The sequence below is a fragment of the Papio anubis genome, chromosome 3 (genome assembly GCF_008728515.1).
Source record: "Papio anubis isolate 15944 chromosome 3, Panubis1.0, whole genome shotgun sequence".
Lineage (NCBI taxonomy): Eukaryota > Metazoa > Chordata > Mammalia > Primates > Cercopithecidae > Papio > Papio anubis.
Window position 1 is genome coordinate 39970290 of NC_044978.1, and position 22789 is coordinate 39993078.

The window sequence follows — 22789 nt, forward strand, 5'->3', positions numbered from 1 at the left end:
TAAAATATCTCCCACTTGGTCCCTCCCACAACACGAGGGAATTATGGGAGCTACAATTCAAGATGAGATTTGGGTGAGGACACAGCCAAACAATATCAGGCCTATTCAGGACGTGATAGGCAGTTGTATGCTGCTAACCTAGCTCTGGAAGGGCAGGTGAGGATTTTTAGCATTTGCTGATTTTCATGGGCTAAATACTTCCAATATGGCTGGTTTCAAGCTACCTATGTGTCTCTGAATGCAAAATTGGGAGGAGACATATAGAATTTGCTCTCGCTAGCATAGCACGTCACTGACAGGGTCCACATTTTCTGGATATGTAGTAGATCATAGGATTTTTCCCCACCAAATCTGGAGCTTAGGGAGACATTCAGACTGGAAATATACATTTGATAAACACTAACAAATTCATGATATTTAAAGACACAGGACTGGACGAGGACATCAAGAGAGTGAAAAAAGACAGAGGAAAGTTTGAGGCTTACAATATGATTCCAGGTCAGAGAAAATAGAGAATCTTTAAATATTGAGGAGAAGTAGCTCAATAAGGTAGGAGGAAACTAGAGAGATGACTCACCTGGAAATCCTGCAAGCATCATTCCAGATGAGACTGGAAAGATAGGAAGCAGCCAGACCTTTCAGGGCCTTTCAGATAATCTTCAGAAATGTTCTGTTTATCATAAGCTAGTAATTGCTTTGTGTCTTGAATTGAAAATATTACCATGTTACGAAGATTTCAATATGTTGTATTTCAGTTCTAGCATCTAAATAAAATTTAATATTTTTTCAGAATGGTAATTGATTCAATCCTATCAAATCAGCCAATGTTTCAAAACATATTAAAAATATACTTTTTAGTTAGATGGATTAAAGTAATGACTTATTTATTTTTTGTTTTAATACTAGAAATTTTCTGTATTCTGGAGAAAAAGAATGGTCTATAAAATATTATTATAAACTTTAATTTGACCCAGTAGCTTCATGTGACCAAGTAATTCCTATGTCTAAAAACCAGAGATTGACATAACCCAGTATGAATGGTAGCATTATTATACTAAATTGTAGATATTTTTTACACTACTGATTTTTCCTTCATTTAAAGCAAATACAATCTGAAAGCCTAAATTAAGGTCTTGAATAGTCATACAAGATTTAAAGCCTTTTCAAAGAGCAGAAAGATGTGTGTGCTCATTATCTTATGTACATATCAGACTCAATTAGATAAAAGTTAGTAGCTGAAAATGGACCCATAAAATATGTTTGGTTATTTTTTATTGCAGAAAAATGCATTTCTTATCTCTCTTACCACATAAATATTAATCTGATTTCATGTTAGAGTCATAGAATAATCTCCTAAACTAAAGGACCAGTGAGTGCCGTTTGTGAATAACATCAACAGTTTCGGATGATCCCAATCATCTGTCACTGCACATTGTCATCTCAGCTGGGCAACCCTGGCAATATTGCAGCAGGCTATTGTTTATTGAGAAAGCTAATATTAGGAGGAGATGTGATAAGAATGCCTTTAAAAAAACTAATTGAATGCTATCTGGTTTTTGGCAATAGCATCTTGTATCTCTCTGTAGTTTATCGCTTTAGAGTCCTTTATTCAGTCTTTTTATAAAATCCCATTATTTAAAAATTGAGGGCAGAGTGATGGCATGTAAGGAGTTTTATATATTAGTCTGATACTCAATGATAACCCTTCTCTACTTCTCAACAAACCCTACTTTATTGAAAAGCATGGGAAAAACTACAGAAAATATTGAGATCTGAGTCACAAAATCCCAGGGTTCACTTAAAACATTTTCCAAAATTTTATAGCAATTTTGATAGTAAAAAGCAAAATCAAAATGTATGAAAACATTATTAAGTGTGGGGTGGGAATATATCTATAAAATCATGCCCTTTCTAATGTTTTTCAACTGATTCCTCTTTTGAGGTGGTTATAGAATTCCCAAACAGAGCAAATAGATGGAGAGATGCGTGATAAAGAAAACACAGCAAAATATTAATTGTACAATTTAGGTGGTTTTCTCTGTATAATTCTTCCATGATTTTAATATATTTGTAAAATTTTGTAATAAATCATTGGAAACAAAATACCTAAATATTCCATTTCTGTTATTCTGTTATTCAAAAAAGGAGTTTAGGTGCTTTTACCTGATACTTGGCTTTTGCTATAAAATATAATTTTTTATAATTGTCTATATTGTCTATATAATTGTCTATATTCTGTTATTCTGGCCTTATCAGTGAAAATTGAACAGACGTTTTTTCGTTTCATTAAATGATTATTTGTAAGTTTAAATCAAAATAACCTTGAAGCATCCAATTCTGTTTTCTGAGAAAATGTCATACTTCCAATCTGAATTTGAAGAAACATAAACTGAGAGGAAGAATCAATGAATTAAATGGAAATATTTAGGAAAAACAGAAGCAAGAAAATAGCAATGATAATTGTAGTTCATATTTTTGTAAAAGACCTGGAAAGAAACCAAATGACAAAAAGTGCTTGTTCTTTCCACAGAAATGCATTAACCTGATTAATTTTTCAAACTAATGTTTAAAACATTTTGAGAGTAGAAATTGTTTACTACACATACGCATATATTTTTACAAAACTCTTCCTGATTGCCATCCAGAAACAGAAAGTAGAAACTAACCCAGCTTCTGGTGATATGGACTTTCCTTTGTGTTATTCTTCTTTGATTTGACCATGGTGTCTGGGACTAAGACATAGTTCTTGATCTCTTTGCTTCCTCCCTTCCTTCTACAGAGAAAGACGACAAGAACAGAAATATCAGATGGCCTGTAGGCGCCCATCTATGTAGTAGCACAAATACCAGCTGAATGTAGTTTTGGTCAGGTACAAAGAAACAAATGCCTGTTGGTTTTCCCAAATGTTGTTTACCCTTCTGATATTCTTCCCAACAGCCATCACATATAAATATGTATGGTATTTATTTTAGTGTGCAGCTGAGTACAAATTAAGCAAGGTGCTTCGATACCAATATGTATTCTTGAAAGTTACTTAACTGAATGTATTTGAGACTACCTTAATGGCTACTTCTCTGTTAAATTTTGCTAATAAAGAATATCTCTCTCTCACGCACACACACACAATGAAAGAAAACGTGGCAGAGGCAAGGAACTTGGCATAATCTTGTCCTCTGGTTTTTATACGCATGTCTTGAAGACAATTATATTTTATGGCAAAAGCTAAGTATCAGGTAAAAAAACCTAAGCTTATTTTTTGAAACATAACATTCAGGGCAAGAGTCAAGCAGCAACAGCAGCAAAGCATGTAACCACAGTGGTAAAAGGTGAGTGGAAGGTCAAGGTTGGCGGGAGTTGGGAGCTAGGTCTCAGGACATGTTTCCAGTATAAATACATTAGAAAGCAGGAAAACAAACAAACAAAACTTCCTTTCATTAATAACATTATTATTTTAAGTGTCTTACAACAAATAAAAATTTGAACATTCTATGTCTAGAATTTTCTTTTTCTTTCAAAATAACTTTCCTAAACTGGAATGTTATCATTTTGGGGTTTGTTAAGCTTGGCTGTCAAAATGGTTTTCAAAGATGTTTTTGGAGTAGTGAACGGATGAAGTTACTGAGAAAGGGGGATGGGATGAAGAAGATTGACTGAAATTAATGGAGAGACAAAACTGTAAAATAGGTCAGCAACACAGTCTCTGAAAGGCATTAGCTACAAGAACTTCTGTCAGGCAGCCCTAATGCAGTTTGAACAATGAATACTGTATCAGTCAAAACCCAGGGCAGGAAACACACACTAGAAATGTGATAGATAAATAAGTAGACAGGATACAATAATTAAGTACTTAAATTTGTTGGGGGGCTAAAGGGGTGATTTCTAGTTTGGGCTTCCAGAAATGACTCAGAACACTAAAGAGATGACCTATCAAGGGTGCTACCACCTTCGTGTCTTACATTGGATTGGAGTTACGAATTCAAGAACATACCCCAGGTGGGGATCCACAAAATCAGGAGGGGAAATCAAGAAGATGCCATTGCTGCTGCCACTGCTGCTGCTACTGCAAATGCTTCTGTTCTAGATAACAGCCTTTCTAACACTACAGCAGAAAAAATTCACTTTTCTTTAACCTTGCCTGCAAGAAGAACTAAAAGAAAAGGCAAGGGCAGAAAAAAGGTTTCAACCTTATTTCTGTCTTCTGAATCTTAAGTGAATGTAGCTAACTGGTGGAAAATAATTAACATCCAGAGTTTGAGTTCCATGGTCCTCTGAGAAATAGGTTTTAAAATTTCTACGTGCTCTAGATCTAAAAGGTGGCCAGAAGTGAGGAGTCAACCCGCAATATCCATGACAGAATCAATATCCATGAATAGAAAATATTTATAAATGCTTGTATAACCATTTTATATTTTAATTCATGGGCCTAAGATTATAATGTCAACAATGAAAAAAATGTATAAAATACATGTATGTTGACTAGCTAGATTCAAATCCTGAAGAGCCATCCATTAAATATGATGTATTGCACAAGTTATTTAACCTCTGTGAACCTTTGTTTTCTCATTCTTAAAATGAGAATTACAATAGTAACATCTCATAGGGTTAGTGTCAAGGTTAAATGAGAAAATACAGGTAAAGTGCTTATGCGGTGTCTGATTCATTGCTGTTATTGTTGCTGCTGGATTCAGATACCCCACTTACACTACTTAGGTTTGAAGTCCAGTCATGGAGTTTACTAGTGATGTGACTGTGAGAAATTTACTTGAAATTTCTATGCTTCACTTTCCTCATGTGTAAAATTTGAGATTACAATTGTAGGTGTCATGTAAGGGTAGTGATTGAAAAAAGTAAAATAACATATAAAGTGATTTCACTAGTGCCTGACACAAAATAAGATCCAGAGTATTGTTTAAAACTTTCTACATTTAGTTACTTCATTTGCTTTCACAATATCAGTCTAATCAACATTTTCTTTCAGAAGATTTAACACAAGGTCTTTATTTTTGCAGTTTTTCTGAGAAGCCTCACTTACCTATTCTGTTTATTTTGTCTTATAGACACAGATTGCATGATAAATCATCTCAGACATGCAACTGTCTGGATTGGTACATAATATTCATGTGCTATGCAGATATGGTATAATGGATATTATACGTAAAATCTTTACTACCAGTATAGTAGATGCCAAATGATAAAAATTCTAGGATGTAACATGACTAATTTTGTCCCTCAAAACCAAAGAACTATGACAATAGAATGAAGTGAGAAAAAGAGATGCAACTGAGAATATGATTACAAACTGATTTTCTTAAGGTTAGTTTGTTAATAAGAAAAAAATTAAAGCCAAAACTGTAAAATTTGAGAAACAGTCTTCACTTTGAAAGACTGCTCAGTTTAATGAAAATTAAACAAATGTTATGGTCAGAAAACCCAATCCGTATGTACACTTTCATCCTGCCAATTACTGTGTATGTGACCTTAACTTGTTCTTAAACCTTCTGAAAGGCTATCATGAAGCCCCATATTTGAATAGAGAAAGCTCATTCAAATATGGAGCTACCCTACAGGTTGCTTAGGAAGGTTACATTTAAGTTTACATATATCTACATGCCCATGGGTTTAGCAGGCACATCCCCCAGAGTTTCTTTTATTGTAAAATTCATGGAACACCTTATATTAAACACTTATGTTTGTTCATAAAACTTGTCAGTAATACATTCTATGAGTTCATAAACAATAGTAAACTTTAGTTTACAAAACAAAATGTAAATTTAATATAAAGATAAATTGAAGAAATACAACTAAGTTTACAAATAATTGAAATATATTTCTCTGAAAATGTAGGCAATAGTCAAGCTTGACTTGATTGTCAACTGCAGTTACTATGGGTTAAAGCCCAAGCTTTGGCGTTTAGTAGCTCCTTGATCTTGAGCACGTTACTTAAATTGTTAGCTTTAGTTTCCTCCTTAGTTGTGAATAGGGATAATTAAAGTACTTATCAGAAAGTTGTTGAAAGAATCAAATATCAGATGTTGTTTTTAACTATTGGTTCAGATTAATTAAAATTTTTTTAAAACTTGAGAAATTCATGAGAAGTATCAAATGGAGACAAAGGATTTGGTCATGGTTAGATCATACCACTAGATCTTTAGGGATGGCCATCCTTAGAAGCAGAGAAATGCTACATGTGAATCTAGAAAAAGTAGAATTGGGATTTTTCATTAATTAAGCAATGTTTTATCACTTCAGTTCCTGTGCAGTTTTGAGAAGGAGAAAAATGCTACATTTTCAGCCTCAAAATTAACTTTCATGATCTGTCAGCAGTGGCAGAATGAATCTTGGAGAATCGGGGACAGCTAGGTCATATTTCTGTGGAGCTTTATGTGATAAAGAGGTATTGACTAATCTTGGTTTTCATCACAAAATCAGAGGTCCATATGAGTTCTTGCTAGTGATACCAACACAATCTAAGAGAACAAAAGAGGTAATTCCATCAGTCTTCTGGCATGATGGAGCTTGGAAAAATAGATACTCTTGGAGACAGAAACACGGCAGTTGTGCCTCAGCCCTTTGGAGGTGGACAGTTAATAAATGAAGTCCTTATTAGTGAAAATAAGTGGGTTTTCCTATCCTAATCAGAGGACCCTCAGAGCCAGCCTCAGTATTACATTGGAGATTAATCTTTATTATTTGTTTCCAGTGTGGCAGTGGGTCACAGGCAGAGTCGATGTTAATGTTAGGTGTTTCTCAGGTCTGGGGCAAGTGCCTTGACTCCAGAGTACTTTGGTAGTAGAAAGTTGCCCCACATTTGTTTACATGTTACAAAGGGTGACATCTAGTGGTAATTTACAACTTTGAGCCTATTTACCCTATAAACACGTCCTGTTCCAGCCCTTCCATAGATGTAGACCCTGTTTGGTAAGGGATTATATACTCATCTTAACAACTATGCTTACTCAGAAGTTGTCATTGCCTAACTTTAAGTCTAAAAGAAGGAAATTCGAGAAATTCCCCTGACTGAGTCTTACAATATTTCCAGAGTCATGTTCACATAAGAAGGGAAGGGTGAGAAGGCAGGAAAATTGGGCTGTGTATTGGTTATAGCTGAGATACACCAGATAGATCTATCTATCTGATTTATCTATGAAGAATTAACAAAATAAAAATACACATTTGCTAGAATTTCATGTGGGCTGTGTGTGGAGGTGGAGGAATAGGGTTGGGTGTTGGAAACCTGTCAGAGTGAAAGAAGAATTATATATTTCAGTAGTCTAAACATCTGAATGTAGATGCATCAGTGGTAGATACAGAAACGTATCTACAGGGAAAGATGAGAAGAAACAACTTGGTGGTCAGTTTACTGGAATAGAGGGTTGTTTGCTTGTCTGGAAGTACATTCACAAAGCAAGCACACTTTTTACAAAACCCAATAAACCCCATATAAGGGTGTGTGCGTACGTGTGTGTGTGTGTGTGTGTGTAGTATGTGTATTGTGTGTGTGTGTACATATATATATATATACATATATATGCAAATTATGATAAGCTATTATTGGCCCTCTGGGTGGAGGAGGACAAAAAAAGAGGAAACGGGGAATAATAACAGCTCAAGTTTGTTGAGAAATTACTGTATATTCAAATTAAGTGCTTTATGTATATTTTCTCTTTCAATTCCTATACTAATCCTTGAAGGTAGATTCTGTTATTTTCATTTTACAGATAAAGAAATGCAAGTTCCTCTTTCTTAAAATCACAGAAGTGTTAAGTAGAAGTGCCAATATTTGGACTCCGGTCTTAACTAATTCCAAAGTTCATGCTCATAAACTCTATGCTAAAAATATTACAATAGGTGGGGTGTGGTGGCTCAAGCCTATGATCCCAACACTTTGGGAGGCTGAGACAGGAGGATTGCCTCAGGACAGGAACTTGAGACCAGCCTGAGCAACATAGGGAACCCCTGTCTCTACAAAAATAAAATAATTGCCAGATAGATGTGGTGGCCCCAGCCTGTAGTCCCAGCTACCTGGGAGGCTAAGGTGGGAAGATCTCTGAAACCCAGGAGACTGAGGCTGCAGTGAGCCGTGATTGCACCACTGCACTCCAGCCTGAGTGACTGAGTGAGACCCTGTCTCCTAAATTAATAAATAAGAACAAATAAATATTTTTAAAATTATTGCAAGATTTTTATTACTTTCTGGTGAGATATTGCTTTGCAAAGTTTGTCTATTAAACATTGCTATCTAAATCCCATTAAGATAATTTGGATTTCAATTAGAACCCAAAAGATTATAAACACAGATGGTTTGAACCTTCTTTGCTTTTTCTCATTGTACACATATATCAGAACACTTGTTTAATTTTCTTATGATTATTTCTTCTCAGGCAATTTGGCAATTCAAATCTTCACTGCTGTTTTCCTAACATAGTTAAAATAATTAAGCTCTTGCTTGAGAATTTTCTGGTAGATCATCATAGTAATGCTTTACCACTTTTGTGATAAGGTATAAAACAAATGAAGGTTAAGGAATATACTAAGTTATGTAGAACATTTGGGATAAAATGCATTTGTACATTTTTTTTTTTAGGTTTTAAAAATATCTTTTTTTAGTTGGGCCTCTTCCTTATGTTAATCTCATATATTTGTTTGGAATATTAGGATCTAGGTCAGCTCAGAGAAATGTATTTGTGCTGGCCAGGTGTGGTGGCTCATGCCTGTAATCCCAGCACTTTGGGAGGCCAAGGCAGGAGGATCACCTGAAGTCAGGAGTTCAAGACTGGCCTAGTCAACATGGTGAAACCCCATCTCTACAAAAATACAAAGATTAGACAGGCATGATGACAGGTGCCTGTAATCCCAGCTACTCGGGAGGCTGAAGTGGGAGAATTTCTTGAACTCATGAGGTAGAGGTCACTGAGCTGAGATCATGCCATTGCACTCCAGCCTGGGTGACACAGCGAGACTACATCTCAAAAAAAAAAAAAAAAAACCAAAGTGTTTGTGCCTTTCACATTGACTCTAATGTCTTTAACTTTTATTACCCTGTATTTTCCAATCATTCCCCTTAAAGCCTCAAAAAAAGAAATATGATGAAGAATTTCAAATTGAAAGGCCTAAAATTGATCTTGTATTTTCATCTCTTATGTCCTTGCTTCTTGGAAGCCTCACCTCTTAGCTACTGGCAGAGAATGAGATCCAGGTAATAGAAACAGCCCCAGCTACTTTTTATATAAACCTGGCTACAGAGCTATTAACTGAAAGTGGATTTGTTATAATTGAACCTGAAGGATCCAAAGGTTTCTAACAAGGTGGAAAAGGTTGGGTATTCTTTGCCTTAGCAGTCATGAGTACTGAGTATGTGGAGAAAAGTTAAGTTGTCCAGCCATCTATTGAAGGATATACTAAGACCAAATATATTCTATTTCAGAATGATACCATATTAATAATTCTATTCTCATAGTTTATAACATCAGTACTTTTAAGAAGGAAGATTATATGATATTATCACTAAATACTAAAAGAAGTAATTGATAAAATTCAACAAGTCCAAAACAATTATTTAATTAATAAAAACTTTGGAAGCCAATCTAAAGAGCTACATATTCAATTTAGGAACAGGAAAGATATCCTTAATAAAGAATATAAAAGAGAAGATAAATGACTTTGTTTGTATATAAAATTCAAAACTGTTATGTAAAAAATAATATAAACAGATCTATAAAAATAATTTGAAGGGGAATTGCACTTTAGAAGGCAGAGGTTTGATACAATGAGCTATTTAAAATAGAGAACAAGGGGACAATCTAATAGCAGAATAGGCAAAAGATATTGAGGAACCATTTGCAAAACAAAATTGCAACAGCTATCAAATATATGCAAAGATTCTCAAAATTACTAATAGGTGAAAAAACACAGTGAGATTCACAGCTTTCAGATTGGCCAAAATTAAAACAAAGCAAAATAAAGCAATAATTTCTGTTGCTGGCTGGGACATAAGCAAAGAAGCACTGTTCCACATTGCTGGTAAAAATATGACTTTCCTAGAGTTTTAGATAGCAACTTAGCAATATCTATTCAAACTAATATGATATATAATTTTGACTCTGCACTTCGTGTTGGAAATCTTATCACATGGAAATAAGAGCATACTGAATAAATAAGCATGCTTATTTTAGCATTATTTTTAGTTGGTAAAACTGGGCAACAAAGAAAATGTTAATCAGTAGAGGAGTATTATGGTCCATTCATATAATAGAATACTATGTACTACTTAATGAATTAGAGATACACTAGTTGGTTTGGATAGATTTCAAGAAATTCCTCTTGAGTGAATAAGTCAAAATGTGAATAGTACGATATAATTTCTGTAAAACAAAAATAAGCATTATCAAATATTTACTAAACACTCACTTATCTATAAGATACTCTCCTAGAGTTTAGTGTAGTGATATAGGGAAGTGAATTACCTCTGTTTTGAAGTGAATTACTGGTGTTTTGTTTGTATTCAGGGCATACATATAATAAGGCACACAACAATACAATGTAGCATGGAACTCCTTAAAAAATGAGTGATATAAATAGCGCTATGGTTTCCAATGAGTTGTTGTAAACATTTCTGAAATCATATGTGGATCAAGACTTATCTATAGCTCAATGAAACGTGTTACTAATAGGAGTCTTAGTTTCTCATAATAATAATGATAGCATCAAGTATTGGTAAACAGAAAAATTGAGATAATATAAGTATAGCACTCAGCACAGTGCCTTGCACAGAATTAAATACATTAAATGGCAGTTATTATTCTCAGTGTTATTAGTTTTTCTCATTGTTAGTCATTATTAGTTTTTCAAATCCTGTTTTGCAATTGATGAAATATGAAATTATTTCAAATATTTTTTAACTTCTTGTATTTTTCCCCAGCATTTTATTGTGAAAATTTTTATACATACAGGAAATTTGAAAGAACTTCTTGAGGAACACATCCATTCTGCCATTCACCCATCAAATCACATCTTTTTTTTAATGCATTTTACAGTAAGTTGTAGATATCAGTACATCCCCTAAATCTTCTTGTAGCTTCTTCTATTTGTTTATTTGGCTTGGTTTATTTAGTTCTTTGTGCTGTTACGTATTTTCTAAGTGTATGGACTTCCCACTCTCTTTTTGGGGACAATGAAAAATATAATATTAAAAATGGTAAACATTGACATAGAGTAAAAAGATTAGAGAGTTTAGAAGACAAAGTTGTTACTAATGCCTGGGAATTCATCAAACAGACATGAACTTGAACCTCCTATTGAAGGATGGCCAAGAAACAGGCAATGGAGCAAGCAGGATGAAAGCATTCAATGAAAAGAGATATGGAAGTTTTGAAGGTAGGATCATGGAGGAGTAGACCGATTTAACTGGGAAAGAGGATTGAAATAGGGCTCTTTCTTTCTAAAAGTCATAAGTAGTATATTTTGCCATTATGTTTCTAAAATTTGTTGAAAACTATACCCTAGGTTTTCACAAGCCAGTCTAAAAAGTCTAGCATCTAGCCACTATACTGTTAGTACTCTTTTATTAGAGCTATGATATTTTCTTTTGTATTTCTGTTATTTTGCTTTAATGTTTGGGTTACTGGTGCTAGCTCTCCTATATAGTAAAAAAGATGGTACCACCTTTTAAATGGACTTTTCAATTCAGAATAATTTTAGATTTATAGAAGACTTACAAAGATAATACAAAAGTCCCTCCCCTACTTCTCCTTTTAACATCTAGGAGATAACTGTGGTATAACTGTGAAAACTAAGGAACTAACATTTGTACCTTATGATTAACCAAACTGTGAACTTTATTTGGATTTCACTGGTTTTCCCACTAATGTCCTTTTTCCATTCCAGCATCCAATTCTAAATTCCACAGTGTGTTTACTTGTCATGTCTTACTAGGCTCATCTTGGCTTTGACAGTTTCTCAGTTATTTCCTTGTATTCATGACCTTGACAGTTTTGAGGATTACTGATTGGGTATTTTGTAGAATGTCCCTCAATTTGGATTTGTCTGATTTCTTTTAAGCTTAGATTGGGGTCACAAATTTTTGGAAAGAATATCACAGAGGTGAAATGTTCTCATCGTATCAGTGGGAACATGATATCAATATGACTTATCACTAGTGATATTAATCTTGATTACCTGGCCAAAGTAGTGTTTGTCATACTTCTTCATTATAAAGCTACCCCTTCCCTTTACACGATCTGTTTTATGAAAGCACATAACTGAGTCTAGCTCACACTCAAAGGGTGGGGGTAGGGGACAGGAATTAAAGTTTTCTTCTGGATGTGGGGGTATCTACAAAACTTATTAAGAATTCTTTTGTACTAAAAATTTTCTTCACCATTTATTTATTAATTATACTAGTACATATTCATGCATATTTCTTTAATACTTTGAATTCTAATCTAATACTGTATTATTTTGTTATTGTTGTTGCTCAAATTTTTCCAGATTTAGAGATTGGAAGCTTTTTCAGGTTGGCTCCTGTGCCTCTTTGACATGTACCCATCTCTTTGTCTTTTGTGCATTTCCTTACTTGCTGGCACTACACGATTCTGCAGGCACGTCTTGTATTGCTGCTATCCCAGCCCTGGAATCATCTATTTATCCAAGGAATCATGTTTCTTTTACTTGGAAAATAGTATTTAGACACTGGATGTGCTCATTGCTACTGAAGTGTCACTATTTCCAGGCCCTCTCAGAGAGTAGAACTAGGAAATATATTTATGAATATGAACCCATATTTGTAAACATATCTCTATCTATCTATCTAATATATATATTCCATCTGTATCCATGTGCATTTTGTCTTTAGCCTCCAGTTTCCAATCAAAACACTGATTTCCAGAATTACTTAGGTTAACTCCTTTCTACCCTTTGCCCTTCATCGAGTTGCAATCACTTTTGATGAGCCTTATATTTCCAGATTGCACAGTGTATACAGTTTCAAACTCAAGTATATCATGTAGAAAATATTTTCCTGTAGGTAATCAGACTGACTTCTTTTAGTTCAGTATTCTATGAGCTACATTTTGACTTTTTATGATGTTCTTATTATTTATATATGCCATCTAATTTCACTCTCTATTATTACTTACTCTGTGACTGGTTACCCATTTATAGTAGGCCTGCTCTCTCATTTCCTTTCATCTGGTGCAGATATCCTCAATGCAGTCTTGTCTCCTTGCTGGCCTCCTCTGTGGCATAAATCATGCCACCTGGACCTTAGGAGCCATTAATTGGCATTCATTCTTAATATCTGCTATAATTCCAGTAACTGAATAAATATACTCTGTCCTCTTCTTATCCTGACCTTAGATCTTTTCCAGTCAGCCAGCCTTGTCAGAATTCCCATACCCCTTAGGAAACTCATCAGTATCAGTAGCTCTCCTTATACCACCTTGAGCTGTGATTTGTTCTGTAAGGCTGCAGGACCATCATCTAGACAGTGCCCAGAGCTATTGCTATAGCCCCCTTCAACAAAACTGCACTCCTGGTTTTCCCCAAAACAATATGTGACTTTTATCATTGAGATTTCTCTTTTTCTATTCCTCCGGGGTGAGGTACAGTGGGGGAGGGTGCCTGGTCATTTTACAAAGCTCAGGATCTCATAAATCTCTTCTATTTTGTTTCTTCTACAGTCTTCCAGTTCAGTTTTTATCTCCTTAAAGTTGGAAAGGGTTTTTATGCCATTACATAATCTTCTTTACCATATGTCTCTCTGTGTTAAATTCTTTAGGTTCTGTCTGGTATTTTGGATCCTAAGAATGCTATTCATTCTGAACAAAGTCATACTATTCCAGCAGAAGCATAACTTTTGAAAGTGTTGTTTATGCTTTATGTTTTAAAACCTTCTTGAAATGCACTTGTCCTTGTTGTTCTTGGGTTTTTCTGCTTGAGGGCAGTCAATATATGGAAAGCCACAAATTTATTCACTTCAATTTAAGTAACTATGTTTTTTAAATACCTGTATGTCTTCCATGTTTGCAGATTATTAAAAAAGGACCTGATATTTAAAAACTCAGAAATACAATATGTATTAGCAACTTATAATTTTTTCCATGTTTCAAAATTGGTAAACATAAGAAATGAGGTGATTTGTTTCCAGTCACCCTTTAGGAAACCATTATTACTGCCTGGATGATAGACTCAGGACCTAGGAGCAGTGAGGGTTGGAAAGCAAATGTTTAGTATTTCAAAACAATCTTCAAACTACGTAACTCTCTCTCTATATATATATATACACACACACATACACATAGATACATATATAGTCAAAAAAATGGTCACAATCTCTGCTGTCTATGAAAACAATCCCAATAACTGCAGTAAATCCTACAAATTCTCCTTGGATATCTTGCATGCACTTATAAATACGTTCTTCTAGGCTGAAACATGGAATTCCATATTCCTGGACCCACCCTACTTCAGTCTGCCCCCATTGAAGTGATGTCTGATGCTGTCACTCTGGAGCTCAGGAAGCCTAATGAAGGTGTCTTGCTGCTGCTGTTGCCACTAACACCTGTCCAGGCCATGCTGTGGTGATTCCACATGGGCTCAGGTCAACCTGCAGAAGGCAGAAGGCCCTCTCCTGAGCTTTCTACCATAGTTACCCTGATCCCAGAGCACTGATGCTCTGTGCTCTCAGCAACCCAGGACATTGTTTAAGAGGATAGCTTTTCAGTTACTTCCATTTTCTCACTGGGGACTTCCTCTCACAAAATGTAGGCCAAAGTCTTCCTACTGAGGATGTGAAAAGCTGAGGAAGAAGAGAGTGGAAAGTCAAAGCAAAATAGCAAGAGGCATTCCAGAGTACATAAAATCATCCAACTCTACTAACTGCCATTGTCTTATTGGAACAAGACTGAAATACTCAGCTCGTTCTCCTCTTACTAAAAGTTTTTCCCCAAGAAGGTTTGTTGGTCAGAGGTCCCTAGAAGATTTGTTCTGCCAGTGTTCTGGACGTATCCCTCTGAGAAACTCTGAAGTACACAAAACTAACGTTCAAGCTTGGACCTCTGCTATGTAAATATAACAACATTAGTTGTATTAGTCTGTTTTTACACTGCTGATAAACACATACCCGAGACTGGGAAGAAAAAGAGATTTAATTGGACTTACAGTTCCACATGGCTGAGGAGGCCTCAGAATCATGGTGGGAGGTGAAAGTCACTTCTTACATGGTAGTGGCAAGAGAAAATGAGGAAGAAGCAAAAGCAGAAGCCGCTGTTACAGCCATCAGATCTCATGAGACTTATTTACTATCATGAGAATAGCACAGGAAAGACTGGTCCCCGTGATTCAATTACCTCCCCATGGGTCCCTCCCACAACACATGGGAATTCTGGGAGATAAAATTCAAGCTGATATTTGGGTGAGGACAGAGCCAGACCGGATCATTCCACCCTGGCCCCTCCAAATCTCAAGTCCTCATATTTCAAAAATCAATCATGCCCTCCCAACAGTCCTCTGAAGTCTTAACTAATTTCAGCATTAACCCAAAAGTCTGCGTTTCAAAGTTTCATAAGGCAAGTCCCTTCTGCTTATGACCCTGTAAAATCAAAAGCAAGCTAGTTACTCCCTAGATACAATGGGGGTAAATACAACCATTTCAAATGGGAGAAATTGGCCAAAACAAAGGGGTAACAGGGCCCATGCAAGTCCAAAATCCAGTGGGGCAAATTTTAAAGCTCCAAAATGATCTCCTTTGACCCTAGGTCTCACCTCCATGTCATTCTGATGCAAGAGGTGGGTTCCCATGATCTTGGGCAACTCCACCTCTGTGGTTTTACAGGGTATAGCCTCCCTCCAGGCTGCTTTCACAGGCTGGTATTGAGTGTCTACAGCTTTTCCAGGCACAGGGTGCAAACTGTTGATGGATCTAGCATTCTGGGATTTGGAGTAAGGTGACCCTCTTCTCACAGCTCTGCTAGACAATGCCCCAGTAGGGACTCTGTGTGGGGGCTCTAACCCTGCATTTCCCTTCCACACTGCCCTAGCAAAGGTTCTCTGTGAGGGCCCCACCCCTGCAGCAAACTTTTGCCTGGACTTCCAGACATTTCCATACATCTTCTGAAATCTAGGCAGAGGTACCCACACCTCAATTCTTGATTTCTGTGCACCCACAGGCTCAACACTGCAAGGAAGTTGCCAAGGCTTGGGGCTTGCACCCTCTGAAGCTGCAGCCTGAACTGTATGTTGGCCCCTTTCAGCCACGACTGGAGCAGCTGGGACATTAAGTTCCTAGGCTACATAAAGCACAGAGACTCTGGATCCCGCCCACAAAACCACTTTTTCCTCTGGGGCCTCCGGGCCTGTGATGTGAGGGGCTGCCATGAAGGTCTTTGACATGGCCTGGAGATATTTTCCCAATGGTCTTGGGGATTAACATTAGACTCCTTGCTACTCATGCAAATTTCTGCAGCCAGCTTGAATTTGTCCCCCAGAAAATGGGGTTTTCTTTTCTATTGCATAATCAGGCTCCAAAATTTCCAAACTTCTATGCTGTGCTTCCCTTATAAAACTGAATACTTTTAACAGTACCCAAGTCACTTCTTGAATGCTTTGCAGCTTAGAAATTTCTTCCACCAGATACCCTAAATCATCTTTCTCAAATTCAAAGTTCTACAAATCTCTAGGGCAGGGGCAAAATGCCACCAGTCTCTTTGCTAAAACATAACAAGAGTCAACTTTACTCTAGTTCCCAACAACTTCCTCATCTCCATCTGAGACCACCTCAGCCTGAATCTTATTGTCCATATCACTATCAGCATTTTGGGCAAAGCCATTCAACGAGTTTCTAGGAAGTTCCAGACTTTTCCACATTTTCCTGTCTTCTTCTGAGCCCTCCAAACTGTTCCAACTTCTGCCTGTTACACAATTCCAAAGTTGCTCCCACATTTTTGGGTATCTTTTCAGCAATGCCCCACTCTGCTGGTACCAATTTATTGTCTTAGTCTGTTTTCACACTGCTGATAAAGACATACGCAAGACTGGGAAGAAAAAGAGGTTTAATTGGACTTATAGGCCTCAGGATCATGGCAGGAAGTGAACGGCACTTCTTACATGGTGGCAGAAAGAGAAAATGAGGAAGAAGCAAAAGCAGAAACCCGTGACAGACCCATTATCTTATTCAATATCATGATACTTATTCAATATCATGAGAATAGCATGGGAAAGATTGGCCCCCATGATTCAGTTACCTCCACCTGGGTCCCTCCCACAACACATGGAAATTCTGGGAGCTACAATTCAAGCTGAGATTTGGGTGGGGACATAGCCAAACCATATTATAAGTGCCTTGGTATACACAGAGAATTGACTCCAGGACCTCCTGAGCAAACCAAAACCCACAGATGCTCATGTTTCTTATAAAAGATGATGTAGTATTTGCATATGACATACATATGTCCTCTTGGATACTTTAAATGTTCTCTAGATTGCTTGTAATACCTAATACAATGTAAATACCATATAGATATGTATTGTACTGCATTTTTAAATTTTTGCTTTTTATTGTTCTAGTGTTATTTTTATTGTACTTTTCCAAAAATATTAGATTCACAGTTAGTTGAATTGAGGTACAGAAGGCTGACTATGCTTATATACATTAATTGCCATCTAGAAGTATATTTTGCTTTATGTTGATTATGATAATCATCTGATGCACAGATCCTGATAACCGTGTTAGGTAGTGTGTTCACTTTATTTTTTTTTAACTAGATGACTATGAGTAATATAATAATTGTAGTGTTTTCCTTTCTTGTTTATTTCTTGATTAGGAAATGGAGACACAGAAAGTTCTCAGCTAGTGCCCTTTATATCACCCCATAGCACTTAGCATGAATCTAAACAAACAGGACTCAGTAGATACTCAATGACCTAAATGCTTATTTTATTTTGCAAAATTATCTGTGTTTGTTTTCTTTCCAAGTTGCTCTACAAAGATTAATTTTAAATTGTTCACAGGAAGTAGTCAATAGTGTGAAACGATATATAACCTTGAGTAGGTCATGGAATTTGCATGAAAAATAATAACATGGACTTGCGAATATAAAAATTTGTAGATAATTTAAAAGAAAACATAGGACACAATCATACTTTGAACCTTTGAGAAAAAAAAATCCCATTTCTGAAAATCCAGCCTATAAATTGTGTATTCAGCATATTATCTATCTTATTTGAACATTTTCACAATTTCAAACCATTTCTTTAAATTGTTGAAATAGAAACAAAAATGTTGTTTCTGATTATTTCCTAATTATCTACAATAAAAATTACTTTCTACGATGCATTCCAATCTAGAAGCTTAAATCTCTAATATTGCTATTTTTACATAAATAATATTTTCCATCGAAAATGTAGATAAGCAAAAAATATAAGGCTAAATTGTAGCTAAGCTCATCATTAATATTTTGGTATTTAATATTTTACATGTGTTTCTATCTGTATAACTTTAAAATACCACTATTATAGGTACTGCTTTTGCATTGAAAACTACATTGTAACACACTGTGGGTTAATAAAATATGCTTTTATGACATATTTTAAAGACCTTTGTTGAAGTTACTTTCCTCTAGAGAGGTTTTTTATTTGTTCTTGGGGACCAACAAACATTAAAGTTATTTGGGATATTTTTGGATCACACAAGTGACATGAACTAGAACACCAAAACAAGGGCCAGCTTTGGGGTTATTTATGATCTCTCTACCCAGCTTATGGAAACAGGGAAATTTCCTTGATATCCCCTTCTTCAGGTTTTTTTCATTTTTTCTTCCTTTTTACTTTTCCCTCTCTCCCTCCTTTCCTGCACCCTCCCTACCCCTCAAGCCATGTCTCTCTCTCTTTCTCATTTCCACTCACTCTGATGTCACAGCCCTCCACTGTGGTCTCATTATATACTGTCCACTGTGCTCTCATGATATACTCCGTCTTTTGGGTGGATCCTATGCTTTATTCTCTGTCCCAAACCTACGACCAAAAAAACTGGCTTGGCATTTCAAATATTTACTAAGCGTACTGATTTCACTTTATTTATGGCTTTTGCATTTTTTTCCCTCTTTGCCAGCTTAGCAATGAAGTTAAAATACATTTAATAGATTATCCAGGATTTGACTTGTTTCTATCAAAAGGATTGTTCTCTGAGTCTGTTCTGCCATATGACAAAAATGAAGGTCAAGAACATTTACTTTGTAAATATTAAAGATTAAAGATGTATTATGTGTACTTATATTTTCATTCTTCCTAAAGGAAATTATCCTTTAAATGTTTATGAAACAATAATATTATAATTGTCAGTGAAATTTAAAACGCTTATTTTATGGTATCATAGGGTAGATAATAATCCAGCAACTATTTTTTAAATACTTATAAACTGTCAGACACATGTCTGTTTTTAAATTAATAAGCTTTTAGTATTATCATTATTCTACTTTTACAGAAATATTGGTTTACAGAAATATTGAATGGAAAGTAGAGTGTTCTCATGTACTCTCACACCTGCATCCCAGCCCTATTAATAGATTCTTCTATTATTAACACGTTGCATTAGTGTGGTACATTCATTACAATTGAAGAGTTGATATTCATGAAGTATTACTTGAAATATATCTTTTGACATATAGTTTTCGGTCCTTTCAGTAACTGAACAAGATAGGTATTACCCCCAATTTCAAAAGTAGGAAAACTAAGATTGAGTAACAAACCTGGATTCACTCAGAAATGTTTAAGAACAATAACTTGGGCCCTTATTTTCACATTTCTTTCTATTTTAATTCCTTTGAGTAATATTATATTTTAGGTATCTCTTGCTTGATGAAATATACACTTGGTATTATCCAAGAAATTCATAATAGGAAAGCACTTAATCTGAAGATCTCATTTCAAGAACTAGCATGCATAGCTCATGCTTTTCTAGTCTAGCTGTGGTAAATTAGGATTAGGACACTAATTCATGGTTGCCTTTCCCTGTGATCTCACTAAGAATGAAAACTACTAATTGTTTTGCAAATACTCTTACTGTGGCCTAATTTTTCAGTTTAAAAATATAACTTTTATTGTGTATGTTTAAAGTAAACAACATGATGTAATGGGATACATATAAATAGTAAAATAGATACTATAGTGAAGCAACATAACCATCATCTCTCCCATTTATTTTGTTTTTGCTACAAAAGCAACTGAAATCTTTAGTGGGAATCCCAAATATGGTGCAATTGTATTGCCTGTGGTCCTCAGGTTTTACATTAGATCTCCAGACCTGTTCATCTTAAACATCTGCTACTTTGTGATCCCTGAGCTACTTTCCCTCATTTGCTCTCCATCCTCCACCTCTAGTAACCGAGTTTATTCTCTATGTTTGTGTATTTGACTCTTTTTTTCAGATTCCACATGTAAGTGAAATCATGCAATATTTTTTCTTTCTGTATCTATCTTATTTCAGTTAATGTCTTTCAAGTTCACTCATGTTGTGGCAAATGGCAGGATTTCCTCCTTCTTAAGGCTGAATAATATATTCCATTGTATATATATGCTATAGTTCTTTAATCTATTTTTGTCCACTGACATATCTTGGCTACTGTGAATAATGCTACAGTGAATGTGGACGTATAGATAATCTTACAAGGTGGTGATTTCATTTCCTTTGGGTATATGCCCAGAAGAGGGATTGCTGGATCTTGTGGTAGTTCTATTTTTAATTACTTTAGGCAATTCCATACTGTTTTCTAGAATGGTTACACCAATCTAAATTCCCACCAATAGTGTACAAGTATTTCCTTTTATCCACACTCTTGCTAAAGTTTGTTATCTCTAGACTTTTTGGTAATAGCCATCCGAAGGGGTCTGAGGTGATATCTCATTGTGGTTTTGATTTGCATTCCCTGATGATTAATGATGTTGAGTACATTTTCATATACCTATTGTCCATTTTTATATCTGTTTTAAAAAATGCCTATTCAGGTCCTTTTTTAATGTGGCCCAATTTAATCTTGTGGTTATAAGGCCTTACTCATTGTGTAATAACAATATGGAGATACATTAACCCAGAAACAATGCCCTGTTTCTTATAACACCTCAAGTCATTAATTTCCTTTTAGCCATGTTGATTGTTCTTCTTATAATTTTAACTGGTTTTTGGCAGCTGGTTATGTTTTTGTTTAATAACAACTATAGGACCTAAACAGCAAATATATACTACCCTATCTGTAAATTATTTCTTTGTATAATGGTGGCCACAGTAAATCTATACCCTTTATTTATTAATTGCAAAGTCATTTTATACATAAAGATGGATCTCTACAAGCAATCTATATGAATAGTGGCTTATGTTAATTTAAATATCATTATCAGAACTGATTACACTGTAATGTAAAAAAGTCAATACTGCTTGTCTTAAAAGCAAACATGTGTTGCATCTAATTTATTTCAAATAAGGTTTTCCCTCAGGGCTGGTAGGAAATTGATTCCAGAATCTCCCTCGAATATGAGAATCTACAGATGCTTAAGTCCTTTATATCAAATGGGTTAGTATTTGCATATAATTTATACCCATCTTCCCATATACTCTAAATCATCTCTAGGTTACACATAATACCTAATACAATAGCTACACACCTCTTCACTCATGTGGATTCAACATAGTACTTGTGTAGCAAATTCAAGTTTTGCCTTTTAGAACTTTGTGAAATTTCTTTTTTTGAATAGTTTTTATCTGTAGTTCATTGAATCCATTGCTGGGGAACCCACAGATACAGAGGGCTATATTCTGTATATTAGTGGAACCCAGTTTCACCCATCACTTCCATCAATGCTTTGGTCTAACAGTAACTTTGAGTCTCTTCGCATGATATATAAGGTAACACACTACACCTGAAGGAAAAGAGCCCAAGTCCAATCTTTTTCATGTTCTAACACAACCATAATTAGTTTCCTGTAACTTATAGAATTTCAAAAGCATGATATATTACTATCATATTAATTGAAAAATGTATTAATGTAACTGTATGTTTTGTGTTGTAGTGAATGGACATCCAATACTCAAACGAGCTAACATCCAGGTTGTTGGAAAGTTGGTGGCCAGTTCCATAAGAGAAAGGAAAATGAGACAACATTATCAGTCATGTAAAGTTGAATGATGTTTCCAACATATTATTACCTGTAATAGTTAAAACTCTCTACCCAAAGAGACAACTTAATATTGGAGATGGATCAATTCTGTATCAGTAGGAAGAAAGGATAAAAATCTTTGAATATACAAAGAACTTTGACAAGTTTATCTATAATTTCTAGTATCTTTGGATGAACACAATTCATCTGATCTCCTTCATTAAAAAAATCTGTTTTATCATAATGAAGTGAACCTGCATAGTGTCAAGCACTCTCTTTATTAGACTATAATTTATGTTGTTCCATTACCAATAAATAACATAAAGAAACTTTAAAATTCTTATTTCTAAAACTCATGAATCTGGTATACAATACTGTTGGATTCATGTTTTTTGTTCTTTAAAAAGGTGTGATTTTCATTTTATTCTTTAAAAAGGTGTGATGTTTCATTGAAATCATATATGTCAAACAATTTCTTTGTTTTCCATAATGTCCTTTATCATGTAAAGTTTTTGGAAGTGGTTGTTTTTTTTTTTTTTTTTTCAGAATTTCAGAATTTTATTTTATTTTATTTTTTTGCTTGTAATGGCAAGTTTTCTTTTTTTTTTTTATTATTACACTTTGAGTTCTGGGGTACATGTGCATAATG

At 35.1% G+C, this 22789-nt stretch overlaps 1 protein-coding gene across 3 annotated transcripts in view; it reads left to right on the forward strand.

The window, feature by feature from the left end:
- Window positions 1-22393, forward strand: part of IQCM (IQ motif containing M) — a 478893-nt gene extending 456500 nt beyond the window's left edge. For 2 of the 3 annotated variants that reach the window (XM_031664245.1, XM_031664246.1), the window contains one exon: window positions 11275-12381. In XM_031664245.1, the coding sequence (XP_031520105.1) occupies window positions 11275-11393 (119 nt within the window). In that variant the 3' untranslated portion in view covers window positions 11394-12381. Of the gene's footprint in view, window positions 1-11274; window positions 12382-22053 lie in introns of those variants that run through there. The other variant, XM_021938849.2, reaches the window with a different exon arrangement.
- The last annotated feature ends 396 nt before the right edge of the window (window positions 22394-22789 follow it).